Source organism: Oncorhynchus clarkii, chromosome 3, assembly GCF_045791955.1.
Source record: "Oncorhynchus clarkii lewisi isolate Uvic-CL-2024 chromosome 3, UVic_Ocla_1.0, whole genome shotgun sequence".
Classification (NCBI taxonomy): domain Eukaryota; kingdom Metazoa; phylum Chordata; class Actinopteri; order Salmoniformes; family Salmonidae; genus Oncorhynchus; species Oncorhynchus clarkii.
This window is the reverse complement of record NC_092149.1, coordinates 14,012,759-14,030,325: the sequence shown is the minus strand read 5'-3', so window position 1 is coordinate 14,030,325 and position 17,567 is coordinate 14,012,759. Positions and strand designations below refer to the sequence as shown.

Sequence of the window (17,567 nt, the reverse complement as noted above, 5' to 3'; positions counted from 1 at the left end):
CCTGATTTCTCTGTTTATCTCTCCGTCCCAGCCCTCCCTCACCTTAAATGGGAAAATGGAATGCGGTCCGATCTGTAGGTTAAACATTGGGATTTTCTGGGAAAAGCCAACAGCTCATACATTATTAGAGAGATGGGTATAAAGACATCCTCTATGACTGGAGAGCAGCCTATCATATCCTTATAAATACTCCCTAACCTCTCTCTCTCCCTCTCTCTCTCTCTCTCTCTCTCTCTCTCTCTCTCTCTCTCTCTCTCTCTCTCTCCCCCCCCCCTGACCCTTAGCCTTTAAGCCATGACCCCAAGTCACTCTAGTTCAGATGATGGGTGTTATCTTAATGTCTGTCTAACCCTAGCATACCTCTAGCCTAGTATACAGTCACACACACACACACTAGGTAGACCCGTCTCTCTAGTCAGTATAATGGAGTGGTAAGCCTACCTATTCAAACCTGCTGAGAGGGAGACCATCTCAAGTTTGGAGAATCCCCTTTAGAGCTGCAACAATAAGCCCATCTTTAAGAGGGCCCTGTGTGTGTGTTTGGAGGGGGGGTCATCGTTCATTTCCAATAAGGGTGTGTGTGTTTGGAGGGGGGGGGGGGGTCATAGTTAATTTCTATTAAGGGTGTGTGTGTTTGGAGGGGGGGTCATAGTTCATTTCTATTAAGTGTGTGTGTGTGTTTGGGGGGGGGGGGGGGGGGGGGTCATAGTTAATTTCTATTAAGGGTGTGTGTGTTTGGAGGGGGGGGGGGTCATTGTTAATTTCTATTAAGGGTGTGTGTGTGTTTGGAGGGGGGGGTCATAGTTAATTTCTATTAAGGGTGTGTGTGTGTTTGGAGGGGGCGTCATTGTTCATTTCTATTAAGGGTGTGTGTGTTTGGAGGGGGGGGGGGGTCATAGTTAATTTCTATTAAGGGTGTGTGTGTTTGGAGGGGGGGGGTCATAGTTAATTTCTATTAAGGGTGTGTGTGTTTGGAGGGGGGATCAAAGTTAATTTCTATTAAGGGTGTGTGTGTTTGGAGGGGGGGGTCATAGTTCATTTCTATTAAGGGTGTGTGTGTTTGGAGGGGGGGTGGTCATAGTTAATTTATATTAAGGGTGTGTGTGTTTGGAGGGGGGGGGGGTCATTGTTAATTTCTATTAAGGGTGTGTGTGTTTGGAGGGGGGGTCATAGTTCATTTCTATTAAGTGTGTGTGTGTGTTTGGGGGGGGGGGGGGGGGGGTCATAGTTAATTTCTATTAAGGGTGTGTGTGTTTGGAGGGGGGGGGGGGGTCATTGTTAATTTCTATTAAGGGTGTGTGTGTGTTTGGAGGGGGGGGTCATAGTTAATTTCTATTAAGGGTGTGTGTGTGTTTGGAGGGGGCGTCATTGTTCATTTCTATTAAGGGTGTGTGTGTTTGGAGGGGGGGGGGGGGTCATAGTTAATTTCTATTAAGGGTGTGTGTGTTTGGAGGGGGGGGGTCATAGTTAATTTCTATTAAGGGTGTGTGTGTTTGGAGGGGGGATCAAAGTTAATTTCTATTAAGGGTGTGTGTGTTTGGAGGGGGGGGTCATAGTTCATTTCTATTAAGGGTGTGTGTGTTTGGAGGGGGGGTGGTCATAGTTAATTTATATTAAGGGTGTGTGTGTTTGGAGGGGGGGGGGGTCATTGTTAATTTCTATTAAGGGTGTGTGTGTTTGGAGGGGGGGTCATTGTTAATTTCTATTAAGTGTGTGTGTGTTTGGAGGGTGGTCATAGTTAATTTCTATTAAGTGTGTGTGTGTTTGGATGGGGGGGGGGGGTCATAGTTAATTTCTATTAAGTGTGTGTGTGTTTGGGTGGGAGGGGGGGTCATAGTTAATTTCTATTAAGTGTGTGTGTGTGTTTGGAGGAGGGGGGTCATAGTTAATTTCTATTAAGTGTGTGTGTGTTTGGATGGGAGGGGGGGTCATAGTTAATTTCCATTAAGTGTGTGTGTGTTTGGAGGGGGGAGGGGGGTCATTGTTAATATCTTTTTACGGGTGTGTGTGTTTGGAGAGGGGGGTCATTGTTCATTTCTATTAAGGGTGTATGTGTTTGGAGGGGGGGGGGGGGTCATTGTTAATTTCTATTAAGGGTGTGTGTGTGTTTGGAGGGGGGGGTCATAGTTAATTTCTATTAAGGGTGTGTGTGTGTTTGGAGGGGGCGTCATTGTTCATTTCTATTAAGGGTGTGTGTGTTTGGAGGGGGGGGGGGGTCATAGTTAATTTCTATTAAGGGTGTGTGTGTTTGGAGGGGGGATCAAAGTTAATTTCTATTAAGGGTGTGTGTGTTTGGAGGGGGGGGTCATAGTTCATTTCTATTAAGGGTGTGTGTGTTTGGAGGGGGGGTGGTCATAGTTAATTTATATTAAGGGTGTGTGTGTTTGGAGGGGGGGGGGGTCATTGTTAATTTCTATTAAGGGTGTGTGTGTTTGGAGGGGGGGTCATAGTTCATTTCTATTAAGTGTGTGTGTGTGTTTGGGGGGGGGGGGGGGGGGGGTCATAGTTAATTTCTATTAAGGGTGTGTGTGTTTGGAGGGGGGGGGGGGTCATTGTTAATTTCTATTAAGGGTGTGTGTGTGTTTGGAGGGGGGGGTCATAGTTAATTTCTATTAAGGGTGTGTGTGTGTTTGGAGGGGGCGTCATTGTTCATTTCTATTAAGGGTGTGTGTGTTTGGAGGGGGGGGGGGGTCATAGTTAATTTCTATTAAGGGTGTGTGTGTTTGGAGGGGGGGGGTCATAGTTAATTTCTATTAAGGGTGTGTGTGTTTGGAGGGGGGATCAAAGTTAATTTCTATTAAGGGTGTGTGTGTTTGGAGGGGGGGGTCATAGTTCATTTCTATTAAGGGTGTGTGTGTTTGGAGGGGGGGTGGTCATAGTTAATTTATATTAAGGGTGTGTGTGTTTGGAGGGGGGGGGGGTCATAGTTAATTTCTATTAAGGGTGTGTGTGTTTGGAGGGGGGGTCATTGTTAATTTCTATTAAGGGTGTGTGTGTGTTTGGAGGGGGGGGTCATAGTTAATTTCTATTAAGGGTGTGTGTGTGTTTGGAGGGGGCGTCATTGTTCATTTCTATTAAGGGTGTGTGTGTTTGGAGGGGGGGGGGGGGTCATAGTTAATTTCTATTAAGGGTGTGTGTGTTTGGAGGGGGGGGGTCATAGTTAATTTCTATTAAGGGTGTGTTTGTTTGGAGGGGGGATCAAAGTTAATTTCTATTAAGGGTGTGTGTGTTTGGAGGGGGGGGTCATAGTTCATTTCTATTAAGGGTGTGTGTGTTTGGAGGGGGGGTGGTCATAGTTAATTTATATTAAGGGTGTGTGTGTTTGGAGGGGGGGGGGGTCATTGTTAATTTCTATTAAGGGTGTGTGTGTTTGGAGGGGGGGTCATTGTTAATTTCTATTAAGTGTGTGTGTGTTTGGAGGGTGGTCATAGTTAATTTCTATTAAGTGTGTGTGTGTTTGGATGGGGGGGGGGGGGTCATAGTTAATTTCTATTAAGTGTGTGTGTGTTTGGGTGGGAGGGGGGGTCATAGTTAATTTCTATTAAGTGTGTGTGTGTGTTTGGAGGAGGGGGGTCATAGTTAATTTCTATTAAGTGTGTGTGTGTTTGGATGGGAGGGGGGGTCATAGTTAATTTCCATTAAGTGTGTGTGTGTTTGGAGGGGGGAGGGGGGTCATTGTTAATATCTTTTTACGGGTGTGTGTGTTTGGAGAGGGGGGTCATTGTTCATTTCTATTAAGGGTGTATGTGTTTGGAGGGGGGGGGGGGTCATTGTTAATTTCTATTAAGGGTGTGTGTGTGTTTGGAGGGGGGGGTCATAGTTAATTTCTATTAAGGGTGTGTGTGTGTTTGGAGGGGGCGTCATTGTTCATTTCTATTAAGGGTGTGTGTGTTTGGAGGGGGGGGGGGGTCATAGTTAATTTCTATTAAGGGTGTGTGTGTTTGGAGGGGGGGGGTCATAGTTAATTTCTATTAAGGGTGTGTGTGTTTGGAGGGGGGATCAAAGTTAATTTCTATTAAGGGTGTGTGTGTTTGGAGGGGGGGGTCATAGTTCATTTCTATTAAGGGTGTGTGTGTTTGGAGGGGGGGTGGTCATAGTTAATTTATATTAAGGGTGTGTGTGTTTGGAGGGGGGGGGTCATTGTTAATTTCTATTAAGGGTGTGTGTGTTTGGAGGGGGGGTCATTGTTAATTTCTATTAAGTGTGTGTGTGTTTGGAGGGTGGTCATAGTTAATTTCTATTAAGTGTGTGTGTGTTTGGATGGGGGGGGGTCATAGTTAATTTCTATTAAGTGTGTGTGTGTTTGGGTGGGAGGGGGGGTCATAGTTAATTTCTATTAAGTGTGTGTGTGTGTTTGGAGGAGGGGGGTCATAGTTAATTTCTATTAAGTGTGTGTGTGTTTGGATGGGAGGGGGGGTCATAGTTAATTTCCATTAAGTGTGTGTGTGTTTGGAGGGGGGAGGGGGGTCATTGTTAATATCTTTTTACGGGTGTGTGTGTTTGGAGAGGGGGGTCATTGTTCATTTCTATTAAGGGTGTATGTGTTTGGAGGGGGGGGGGGGGGTCATTGTTATTTCTATTGAGGGTGTGTGTGTTTGGAGGGGGGGGGGTTATTGTTAATTTCTATTGAGGGTGTGTGTGTTTGGAGGGGGGGGGGTCATTGTTAATTTCTATTGAGGGTCTGTGTGTTTGGAGGGGGGGTCTGTGTGTGTCTCTGTGTGTCTCTTATGTGTGTGTCTCTGTGTGTGTCATTATGTGTGTTTCTCTGTGTGTCTGTGTGTGTGTCATTATGTGTGTTTCTCTGTGTGTCTGTGTGTCATTATGTGTGTGTCTCTGTGTGTCATTATGTATGTTTCTCTGTGTGTCTGTGTGTGTCATTATGTGTGTGTCTCTGTGTGTGTATGTTTCTGTGTGTGTCATTATGTGTGTGTCTCTGTGTCTTTGTGTGTGTCATTACGTGTGTTTCTCTGTGTGTGTATGTTTCTGTGTGTGTCATTTTGTGTGTGTCTCTGTGTCTCTGTGTGTGTCATTACGTGTGTTTCTCTGTGTGTGTATGTTTCTGTGTGTGTCATTATGTGTGTGTCTCTGTGTCTCTGTGTGTGTCATTACGTGTGTTTCTCTGTGTGTCTATGTTTCTGTGTGTGTCATTATGTGTGTGTCTCTGTGTCTCTGTGTGTGTCATTACGTGTGTTTCTCTGTGTGTGTATGTTTATGTGTGTGTCATTATGTGTGTGTCTCTGTGTCTCTGTGTGTGTCATTACGTGTGTTTCTCTGTGTGTGTATGTTTCTGTGTGTGTCATTATGTGTGTGTCTGTGTGTGTCATTATGTGTGTGTCTCTGTGTCTCTGTGTGTGTCATTATGTGTTTCTCTGTGTGTCTGTGTGTGTCATTATGTGTGTTTCTTTGTGTGTCTGTGTGTGTCATTATGTGTGTTTCTTTGTGTGTGTATGTTTCTGTGTGTGTCTGTGTGTGTTATTATGTGTGTGTGTGTGTTATTATGTGTGTGTGTCTGTGTGTGTTATTATGTGTGTGTGTCTGTGTGTGTCATTATGTGTGTGTGTCTGTGTGTGTCATTATGTGTGTGTGTCTGTGTGTGTTATTATGTTTGTGTCTGTGTGTGTCATTATGTGTGTGTGTTTGTGTGTGTCTCTGTGTGTATGTTGTTTAGTCATGCTGGACAGGGCTGATGGTTCTGTAAGCATTCTGAGCTAGCATGTTGCTCTGCTGTGTGTATAACAACTCTGAGAACAGCCCTGGTTAACTTGCTGCCTGTTGTCTTAGTGGTGGTGACAGGTTTGTGACAGCTGTAGGAACAACATTGGCCAGCCGCTCTACCTACACACAGGTACATGAGAGAGAGAGAGAGAGAGAGAGAGAGAGAGAGAGAGAGAGAGAGAGAGAGAGAGAAGAGAGAGAGAGAGAGAGAGAGAGAGAGAGAGAGAGGGAGGTATGGGAACGAGTGTGAGTGGTCCTGTAGTAGTGAGTTAGATGAATAGAGTGAATGTGAGTTTTATTTGGTATTAAGGATGTGTTGTTCTGAGCTGTGCTGTTCTGAGCCGCGCTGTGCCGTGTTGTGTCCTCGTCAGCTGTAGGTTAACTGTGTTCATGGGGCTTGTAGAAAACCAGTCGCTTTTTACATTATGGACTTGAAAATGAGGAACAGGGAAAGGAAGAGGGTAGGAGGTAGAGATAAATAGAAGCAGATTGACTGTTCAGTGTGTGTGTTCTGTCTGCATGAACCTGTGTGTTCTGTCCGTCTGTCCAGGAAGCTCCATCCAGAATAGTGATGTTATTCCCACATATCTGAAGCATATGTAGAATCTCACCCTGAAGAAGGCACAGTGATGCCAAAACCTTGGTGTTTTATTACCCAATAAATGACTGGGAGGTTATGCATATGGACTCTCTTTGTTTTTATATTCTCACATATCTAACAAACTAAGAAGACATCATCAAGTATCTCATCATCTTCCTCTCCTCCCTCTTGTTACCTTCCTTCCTTCCTTCCTTCCTTCCTTCCTTCCTTCCTTCCTTCCTTCCTTCCTTCCTCAAACACCCCCCCCCCTCTCTCTCTCAGGATGTGCATTCCTGACATACTGTGCGAGGGAGTCAGCGCTGAAGGCCCAGAGTGCTTTGCATGAGCAGAAGACGCTACCGGGGGTGAGTACAAGTCATATGACACACACACACACACACACACACACACACACACACACACACACACACACACACACACACACACACACACACACACACACACACACACACACACACACACACACACACACACACACACACACACACACACACACACACACACACACACACACACACACAGGCACACAGGCACACATGATGTCATGGAGAAGAGCCTTGGAATTCCAGTGTGTTCATTGTGTTGTATCTACTCTCTCATTGGCCCTTCAGGACTACTTCTAGACTAGACTATCACACTAATTAATTGTCCCATCCTTCTTTGTCTTGTTCTACTCTCCAGTGGGGTATTGTAGTTCTGCCAGGGTTAGGGCACTGTTCATTAAACATGGGACACTATAGTATGATCTCTCTCTCTCTCTCTCTCTCTCTCTCTCTCTCTCTCTCTCTCTCTCTATCTGTCTGCCTCTCTAAGTCTCTCTCTCTCTCTCTCAATTCAATTCAATTCAAGGGGCTTTATTGGCATGGGAAACATGTGTTAACATTGCCAAAGCAAGTGAGGTAGATAATATACAAAAGTGAAATAAACAATAAAAATTAACAGTAAACATTACACATACAGAAGTTTCAAAACAATAAATACATTACAAATGTCATATTACGTATATATACAGTGTTGTAATGATGTACAAATGGTTAAAGTACACAAGGGAAAATAAATAAGCATAAATTGGGGTTGTATTTACAATGGTGTTTGTTCTTCACTGGTTGCCCTTTTCTCGTGGCAACAGGTCACAAATCTTGCTGCTGTGATGGCACCCAGTAGATATGGGAGTTTATCAAAATTGGGTTTGTTGTCGAACTCTTTGTGGATCTGTGTAATCTGAGGTAAATATGTGTCTCTCTAATATGGTCATACATTGGACAGGAGGTTAGGAAGTGCAGCTCAGTTTCCACCTCATTTTGTGGGCAGTGTGCACATAGCCTGTCTTCTCTTGAGAGCCATGTCTGCCTACTGTGGCATTTCTCAATAGCAAGGCTATGCTCACTGAGTCTGTACATAGTCAAAGCTTTCCTTAAGTTTGTGTCAGTCACAGTGGTCAGGTATTCCGCCGCTGTGTACTCTCTGTTTAGGGCCAAATAGCATTCTAGTTTGCTCTGTTTTTTTGTTAATTCTTTCCAATGTGTCAAGTAATTATCTTTTTGTTTTCTCATGATTTGGTTGGGTCTAATTGTGCTGCTGTCCTGGGGCTCTGTGGGGTGTGTTTGTATTTGTGAACAGAGCCCCAGGACCAGCTTGCTTAGGGGACTCTTCTCCAGGTTCATCTCTCTGTAGGTGATGGCTTTGTTATGGAAGGTTTGGGAATTGCTTCCTTTTAGGTGGTTACAGAATTTAACGGCTCTTTTCTGGATTTTGATAATTAGTGGGTATCGGCCTAATCTGCTCTGCATGCATTATTTGGTGTTCTACGTTGTACACAGAGAATATTTTTGCAGAATTCTGCATGCAGAGTCTCAATTTGGTGTTTGTCCCATTTTGTGAAGTCTTGGTTGGTGAGCGGACCCCAGACCTCACAACCATAAAGGGCAATGGGCTCTATGACTGATTCAAGTATTTTTTAGCCAGATCCTAATTGGTATTTTGAATTTTATGTTCCTTTTGATGGCATAGAATGCCCTTCTTGCCTTGTCTCTCAGATCGTTCACAGCTTTGTGGAAGTTACCTGTGGCGCTGATGTTTAGGCCAAGGTATGTATAGTTTTTTGTGTGTTCCAGGGCAACGGTGTCTAGATGGAATTTGTATTTGTGGTCCTGGTGACTGGACCTTTTTTGAAACACCATTATTTTGGTCTTACTGAGATTTACTGTCAGGGCCCAGGTCTGACAGAATCTGTGCAGAAGATCTAGGTGCTGCTGTAGGCCCTCCTTGGTTGGGGACAGAAGCACCAGATCATCAGCAAACAGTAGACATTTGACTTCAGATTCTAGTAGGGTGAGGCCGGGTGCTGCAGACTTTTCTAGTGCCCGCGCCAATTCGTTGATATATATGTTGAAGAGGATGGGGCTTAAGCTGCATCCCTATCTCACCCCACAGCCCTGTGGGAAGACATTTGTGTGTTTTTTGCCAATTTTAACCGCACACTTGTTGTTTGTGTACATGGATTTTATAATGTTGTATGTTTTACCCCCAACACCACTTTCCATCAATTTGTATAGCAGACCCTCATGCCAAATTGAGTCGAAGGCTTTTTTTAAATCAACAAAGCATGAGAAGACTTTGCCTTTGTTTTGGTTTGTTTGGTTGTCAATTAGGGTGTGCAGGGTGAATACATGGTCTGTTGTACGGTAATTTGGTAAAAAGCCAATTTGACATTTGCTCAGTACATTGTTTTCATTGAGGAAATGTACAAGTCTGCTGTTAATGATAATGCAGAGGATTTTCCCAAGGTTACTGTTGACGCATATTCCACGGTAGTTATTGGGGTCAAATTTGTCTCCACTTTTGTGGAATAGGGTGATCAGTCCTTGGTTCCAAGTATTGGGGAAGATGCCAGAGCTAAGGATGATGTTAAAGAGTTTTAGTATAGCCAATTGGAATTTGTTGTCTGTATATTTGATTATTTCATTAAGGATACCATCAACACCACATGCCTTTTTGGGTTGGAGGGTTTTTATTTTGTCCTGTAGCTCATTCAAGGTAATTGGAGAATCCAGTGGGTTCTGGTAGTCTTTAATAGTTGATTCTAATTCTCTCTCTCTCTATCTCTCTCTCTCTCTCTCTCTCTCTCTGTCTCTCTCTCTCTGTCTCTCTCTCTCTCTGTATCTCTCTCTCTCCTTGCCCTCTGTTTTCTCCTCTCTATCGTTCAATCCCTTGTTATTTCTTGCCACGCTCTATATTTCTCTCTCTCCTCTTTCTCCGTTATTTCCACCCCTCCCTCCTCAAGCCCTCTGTCTCCCCTCTCTCCCTTCATCTCTGGCCATCCTCCCTCCTCATGCCCTCTGTCTCTCCTCTCTCCCTTCATCTCTGGCCATCTACCCTCCTCATGCCCTCTGTCTCCCCTCTCTCCCTTCGTCTCTGGCCGTCCTCTCTCCTCATGCCCTCTGTCTCCCCTCTCTCCCTTCGTCTCTGGCCGTCCTCCCTCCTCATGCCCTCTGTCTCTCCTCTCTCCCTTCGTCTCTGGCCGTCCACCCTCCTCATGCCCTCTGTCTCTCCTCTCTCCCTTCATCTCTGGCCGTCCTCCCTCCTCATGCCCTCTGTCTCTCCTCTCTCCCTTCATCTCTGGCCGTCCTCCCTCCTCATGCCCTCTGTCTCTCCTCTCTCCCTTCGTCTCTGGCCGTCCACCCTCCTCATGCCCTCTGTCTCTCCTCTCTCCCTTCATCTCTGGCCGTCCTCCCTCCTCATGCCCTCTGTCTCTCCTCTCTCCCTTCATCTCTGGCCGTCCACCCTCCTCCCACTCCCGGAGCAGATTTAGAAATAACCTCAGCTACTGTTTCTCCTTCTCAATAACTCCCTCCATCACCCCACTTCTTCTTTCTCTCTCTTCAAACTCCCTCCTGTGAGTGTCTGTGTGTGTCATTATGTTCATCGTTCTTCAGTTCCTCTCCGTGTCTCTATTCCCAGTTGGACATTATTCAATGGTATTAGCTATTCTTTCTCCATTACTCCATTATCTACCAGACACTCTTTCTTCTTATGGAGTCTTTTTCTAAGACCTCTCCTCTTCTCAGACCCCGCTTTCAAATTATTATTTCAGCCATTTATGAGATAACCTCCCCCTTTCCTCCCCTAGGCCTCCCCCGTTTAATTGACATTTCACAGTGTTAGGTGCTCTCTTCGGACCCCAGGAAGAATAGCTGTCGACATTGGCATCGGCTGATAGGGATCCTAAGAAAATCATAAACTGTCCCTCCTTCCTCTCCTCCACTCATTCCTCTCCTCCACTCCTCCCTCTCCTCCACTCCTTCCTCTCCTCCACTCCTTCCTCTCCTCAACTTCTTCCACTCCTCCCTCTCCTCCACTCATTCCTCTCCACCACTCCTCCCTCTCCTCCCCTCCTCCCTATCCTCCACTCCTCCCTCTCCTCCACTCCTCCCTCTCCTCCACTCCTTCCTCTCCTCCACTCCTTCATCTCCACCACTCCTCCCTCTCCTCCACTCATTCCTCTCTTCCACTCCTTCCTCTCCACCACTCCTCCCTCTCCTCCCCTCCTCCCTATCCTCCACTCCTCCCTCTCCTCCACTCATTCTTCTCCTCCACTCCTTCCTCTCCACCACTCCTTCCTCTACTCCACTCAATCCTCTCCTCCACTCCTTCCTCTCCACCACTCCTTCCTCTCCTCCAATCCTTCCTCTCCTCCACTCCTCCCTCTCCTCCACTCATTCCTCTCATCCACTCCTTCCTCTCCACCACTCCTCCCTCTCCTCCACTCCTTCCTCTCCACCACTCCTCCCTCTCCTCCACTCCTTCCTCTCCACCACTACTCCCCCTCCTCCACTCCTTCCTCTCCTCCTCCTCCAATCCTTCCTCTCCACCACTCCTTCCTCTACTCCACTCCTTCCTCTCCACCACTCCTCCCTGTCCTCCACTCCTTCCTCTCCACCACTCCTTCCTCTCCTCCACTCAATCCGCTCCTCCACTCCTTCCTGTCCACCACTGCTTCCTCTCCTCCACTCCTTCCTCTCCTCCACTACCCCCTCTCCTCCACTCCTCCCTCTCCTCCACTCCTCCCTCTCCTCCACTCCTCCCTCTCCACCACTCCGCCCTCTCCTCCACTCCTTCCATTCCTCCCTCTCCTCCACTCCTTCCTCTCCTCCACTTCTCCCTCTCCTCCACTCATTCCTCTCCTCCACTCCTTCCTCTCCTCCACTCCTTCCTCTCCTCCACTTCTCCCTCTCCTCCACTCATTCCTCTCCTCCACTCCTTCCTCTCCACCACTCCTCCGTCTCCTCCACTCCTCCCTCTCCTCCACTCCTCCCTCTCCTGCACTCATTCCTCTCTTCCACTCCTTCCTCTCCTCCACTCCTCCCTCTCCTCCACTCCTTCCTCTCCACCACTCATTTCTCTCCTCCACTCAATCCTCTCCTCCACTCCTTCCTCTCCACCACTCCTCCCTCTCCTCCACTCCTTCCTCTCCTCCACTCCTCCCTCTCCTCTACTCCTTCCTCTCCACCACTCCTTCCTCTCCTCCACTCAATCCTCTCCTCCACGCCTTCCTCTCCTCCTCTCCTTCCTCTCCACCACTCCTCCCTCTCCTCCACTCCTTCCTCTCCACCACTCCTTCCTCTTCTCCACTCAAGCCTCTCCTCCACTCCTTCCTCTCCACCACTTCTCCCTCTCCTCCACTCCTTCCTCTCCTCCACTCCTCCCTCTCCTCCACTCATTCCTCTCCTCCACTCCTTCCTCTCCACCACTCGTCCCTCTCCTCCACTCCTTCCTCTCCTCCACTCCTCCACTCCTCCCTCTCCTCCACTCCTTCCTCTCCTCCACTCCTTCCTCTCCTCCACTCCTCCCGGTCCTCCACTCCTACCTCTCCTCCACTCCTCCCTCTCGTCCACTCATTCCTCTCCTCCACTCCTTCCTCTCCTCATCTCCTCCCTCTCCTCCACTCATTCCTCTCCTCCACTCCTTCCTCTCCACCACTCGTCCCTCTCCTCCACTCCTTTCTGTCCTCCCTCTCCTCCACTCCTTCCTTTCCTCCACTCCTCCCGCTCCTCCACTCCTTCCGCTCCTCCACTCCTTCCTCTCCTCCACTCCTCCCTCTCCTCCACTCCACCCTCTCCTCCACTCCACCCTCTCCTCCACTCCTTCCTCTCCTCCACTCCTTCCTCTCCTCCACTCCTCCCTCTCCTCCACGCCTTCCTCTCCTCCACTCCTCCCTCTCCTCCACTCCTTCCTCTCCAACACTCCTTCCTCTCCACCACTTCTTCCTCTCCACCACTCCTTCCTCTCCTCCACTTCTTCCTCTCCACCACTCCTCCCTCTCCTCCACTCCTTCCTCTCCTCCACTCCTCCCCCTCCTCAACTCATTCCTCTCCTCCACTCCTTCCTCTCCTCCACTCCGTTCTCTCCTCCACTTCTGCCTCCGCTCCACTCCTCCCGGTCCTCGACTCCTTCCTCTCCTCCACTCCGTCCTCTCCTCCACTCCTTCCTCTCCTCCACTCCTTCCTCTCCACCACTCCTCCCTCTCCTCCACTCCTTCCTCTCCTCCACTCCTCCCTCTCCTCCACTCATTCCTCTCCTCCACTTCTTCCTCTCCACCACTCGTCCCTCTCCTCCACTCCTTCCTCTCCTCCACTCCTCCCTCTCCTTCACTCCTCCCTCTCCTCCACACCTTCCTCTCCTCCAATCCTTCCTCTCCTCCACTCCTTCCTCTCCACCACTCATTCCTCTCCACCACTCCTTCCTCTCCTCCACTCCTCCCTCTCCTCCACTCCTTCCTCTCCACCACTCCTTCCTCTCCACCACTTCTTCCTCTCCACCACTCCTTCCTCTCCTCCACGTCTTCCTCTCCACCACTCCTCCCTCTCCTCCACTCCTTCCTCTCCTCCACTCCTCCCCCTCCTCAACTCATTCCTCTCCTCCACTCCTTCCTCTCCACCACTCGTCCCTCTCCCCCACTCCTTCCTCTCCTCCACTCCGTCCTCTCCTCCACTTCTGCTTCCGCTCCACTCCTCCCGGTCCTCCACTCCTCCCTCTCCTCCACGCCTTCCTCTCCTCCTCTCGTTCCTCTCCACCACTCCTTCCTCTCCACCACTCCTCCCTCTCCTCCACTCCTTCCTCTCCACCACTCCTTCCTCTCCTCCACTCAATCTTCTCCTCCACTCCTTCCTCTCCTCCACTCATTCCTCTGCTCCACTCCCTCCTCTCCTTCACTCCTCCCGCTCCTCCACTCCTTCCTTTCCTCCTCTCCTTCCTCTGCTCCACTCCCTCCTCTCCTTCACTCCTCCCGCTCCTCCACTCCTTTCTCTCCTCCACTTCTTCCTCTGCTCCACTCCTTCCTCTCCTTCACTCCTACCGCTCCTCCACTCCTTCCTCTCCTCCACTCCTCCCGCTCCTCCACTCCTCCTTGTCCTCCACTCCTTCCTCTCCTCCACTCCTTCCTCTCCTTCACTCCTCCCGCTCCTCCACTCCTTCCTCTCCTCCACTCCTCCCTCTCCTACACTCCTCCCTCTCCTCCACTCCTCCCTCTCCTACACTCAATCTTCTCCTCCACTCCTTCCTCTCCTCCTCTCCTTCCTCTCCACCACTCCTCCCTCTCCTCCACTCCTTCCTCTCCACCACTCCTTCCTCTTCTCCACTCAAGCCTCTCCTCCACTCCTTCCTCTCCACCACTTCTCCCTCTCCTCCACTCCTTCCTCTCCTCCACTCATTCCTCTCCTCCACTCCTTCCTCTCCACCACTCGTCCCTCTCCTCCACTCCTTCCTCTCCTCCACTCCTCCACTCCTCCCTCTCCTCCACTCCTTCCTCTCCTCCACTCATTCCTCTCCTCCACTCCTTCCTCTCCACCACTCGTCCCTCTCCTCCACTCCTTTCTGTCCTCCCTCTCCTCCACTCCTTCCTTTCCTCCACTCCTCCCGCTCCTCCACTCCTTCCGCTCCTCCACTCCTTCCTCTCCTCCACTCCTCCCTCTCCTCCACTCCACCCTCTCCTCCACTCCTTCCTCTCCTCCACTCCTTCCTCTCCTCCACTCCTCCCTCTCCTCCACGCCTTCCTCTCCTCCACTCCTCCCTCTCCTCCACTCCTTCCTCTCCAACACTCCTTCCTCTCCACCACTTCTTCCTCTCCACCACTCCTTCCTCTCCTCCACTTCTTCCTCTCCACCACTCCTCCCTCTCCTCCACTCCTTCCTCTCCTCCACTCCTCCCCCTCCTCAACTCATTCCTCTCCTCCACTCCTTTCTCTCCTCCACTCCGTTCTCTCCTCCACTTCTGCCTCCGCTCCACTCCTCCCGGTCCTCGACTCCTTCCTCTCCTCCACTCCGTCCTCTCCTCCACTCCTTCCTCTCCTCCACTCCTTCCTCTCCACCACTCCTCCCTCTCCTCCACTCCTTCCTCTCCTCCACTCCTCCCTCTCCTCCACTCATTCCTCTCCTCCACTTCTTCCTCTCCACCACTCGTCCCTCTCCTCCACTCCTTCCTCTCCTCCACTCCTCCCTCTCCTTCACTCCTCCCTCTCCTCCACACCTTCCTCTCCTCCAATCCTTCCTCTCCTCCACTCCTTCCTCTCCACCACTCATTCCTCTCCACCACTCCTTCCTCTCCTCCACTCCTCCCTCTCCTCCACTCCTTCCTCTCCACCACTCCTTCCTCTCCACCACTTCTTCCTCTCCACCACTCCTTCCTCTCCTCCACGTCTTCCTCTCCACCACTCCTCCCTCTCCTCCACTCCTTCCTCTCCTCCACTCCTCCCCCTCCTCAACTCATTCCTCTCCTCCACTCCTTCCTCTCCACCACTCGTCCCTCTCCCCCACTCCTTCCTCTCCTCCACTCCGTCCTCTCCTCCACTTCTGCTTCCGCTCCACTCCTCCCGGTCCTCCACTCCTCCCTCTCCTCCACGCCTTCCTCTCCTCCTCTCGTTCCTCTCCACCACTCCTTCCTCTCCACCACTCCTCCCTCTCCTCCACTCCTTCCTCTCCACCACTCCTTCCTCTCCTCCACTCAATCTTCTCCTCCACTCCTTCCTCTCCTCCACTCATTCCTCTGCTCCACTCCCTCCTCTCCTTCACTCCTCCCGCTCCTCCACTCCTTCCTTTCCTCCTCTCCTTCCTCTGCTCCACTCCCTCCTCTCCTTCACTCCTCCCGCTCCTCCACTCCTTTCTCTCCTCCACTTCTTCCTCTGCTCCACTCCTTCCTCTCCTTCACTCCTACCGCTCCTCCACTCCTTCCTCTCCTCCACTCCTCCCGCTCCTCCACTCCTCCTTGTCCTCCACTCCTTCCTCTCCTCCACTCCTTCCTCTCCTTCACTCCTCCCGCTCCTCCACTCCTTCCTCTCCTCCACTCCTCCCTCTCCTACACTCCTCCCTCTCCTCCACTCCTCCCTCTCCTACACTCAATCTTCTCCTCCACTCCTTCCTCTCCTCCTCTCCTTCCTCTCCACCACTCCTCCCTCTCCTCCACTCCTTCCTCTCCACCACTCCTTCCTCTTCTCCACTCAAGCCTCTCCTCCACTCCTTCCTCTCCACCACTTCTCCCTCTCCTCCACTCCTTCCTCTCCTCCACTCATTCCTCTCCTCCACTCCTTCCTCTCCACCACTCGTCCCTCTCCTCCACTCCTTCCTCTCCTCCACTCCTCCACTCCTCCCTCTCCTCCACTCCTTCCTCTTCTCCACTCCTTCCTCTCCTCCACTCCTCCCGGTCCTCCACTCCTACCTCTCCTCCACTCCTCCCTCTCGTCCACTCATTCCTCTCCTCCACTCCTTCCTCTCCACCACTCGTCCCTCTCCTCCACTCCTTCCTCTCCTCCACTCCTCCACTCCTCCCTCTCCTCCACTCCTTCCTCTCCTCCACTCCTTCCTCTCCTCCACTCCTCCCGGTCCTCCACTCCTACCTCTCCTCCACTCCTCCCTCTCGTCCACTCATTCCTCTCCTCCACTCCTTCCTCTCTTCCACTCCTCCACTCCTCCCTCTCCTCCACTCCTTCCTCTCCTCCACTCCTTCCTCTCCTCCACTCCTCCCGGTCCTCCACTCCTACCTCTCCTCCACTCCTCCCTCTCGTCCACTCATTCCTCTCCTCCACTCCTTCCTCTCCTCATCTCCTCCCTCTCCTCCACTCATTCCTCTCCTCCACTCCTTCCTCTCCACCACTCGTCCCTCTCCTCCACTCCTTTCTGTCCTCCCTCTCCTCCACTCCTTCTTCTCCTCCACTCCTCCCGCTCCTCCACTCCTTCCGCTCCTCCACTCCTTCCTCTCCTCCACTCCTCCCTCTCCTCCACTCCACCCTCTCCTCCACTCCTTCCTCTCCTCCACTCCTTCCTCTCCTCCACTCCTCCCTCTCCTCCACACCTTCCTCTCCTCCACTCCTCCCTCTCCTCCACTCCTTCCTCTCCACCACTCCTTCCTCTCCACCACTTCTTCCTCTCCACCACTCCTTCCTCTCCTCCACTTCTTCCTCTCCACCACTCCTCCCTCTCCTCCACTCCTTCCTCTCCTCCACTCCTCCCCCTCCTCAACTCATTCCTCTCCTCCACTCCTTCCTCTCCTCCACTCCGTCCTCTCCTCCACTTCTGCCTCCGCTCCACTCCTCCCGGTCCTCCACTCCTTCCTCTCCTCCACTCCTCCCTCTCCTCCACTCCTTCCTCTCCTCCACTCCTTCCTCTCCACCACTCCTCCCTCTCTTCCACTCCTTCCTCTCCTCCACTCCTCCCTCTCCTCCACTCATTCCTCTCCTCCACTTCTTCCTCTCCACCACTCGTCCCTCTCCTCCACTCCTCCCTCTCCTTCACTCCTCCCTCTCCTCCACACCTTCCTCTCCTCCACTCCTTCCTCTCCTCCACTCCTTCCTCTCCACCACTCATTCCTCTCCACCACTCCTTCCTCTCCTCCACTCCTCCCTCTCCTCCACTCCTTCCTTTCCACCACTCCTTCCTCTCCACCACTTCTTCCTCTCCACCACTCCTTCCTCTCCTCCACGTCTTCCTCTCCACCACTCCTCCCTCTCCTCCACTCCTTCCTCTCCTCCAATTCCTCCCCCTCCTCAACTCATTCCTCTCCTCCACTCCTTCCTCTCCTCCACTCCTTCCTCTCCTCCACTCCTTCCTCTCAACCACTCCTCCCTCTCCTCCACTCCTTCCTCTCCTCCACTCCTCCCTCTCCTCCACTCATTCCTCTCCTCCACTTCTTCCTCTCCACCACTCGTCCCTCTCCTCCACTCCTTCCTCTCCTCCACTCCTCCCTCTCCTTCACTCCTCCCTCT

General features: G+C 50.9%; 1 protein-coding gene across 2 annotated transcripts in view; it reads left to right on the top strand.

The window, feature by feature from the left end:
* LOC139388431 (CUGBP Elav-like family member 3) overlaps window positions 1-17,567 on the top strand; it is an 82,647-nt gene that overhangs the window by 5,538 nt on the left and 59,542 nt on the right. For both annotated transcript variants that reach the window (XM_071135101.1, XM_071135093.1), the window contains exon 4: window positions 6,578-6,660. In XM_071135101.1, the coding sequence (XP_070991202.1) occupies window positions 6,578-6,660 (83 nt within the window). The remainder of the gene's footprint in view (window positions 1-6,577; window positions 6,661-17,567) is intronic.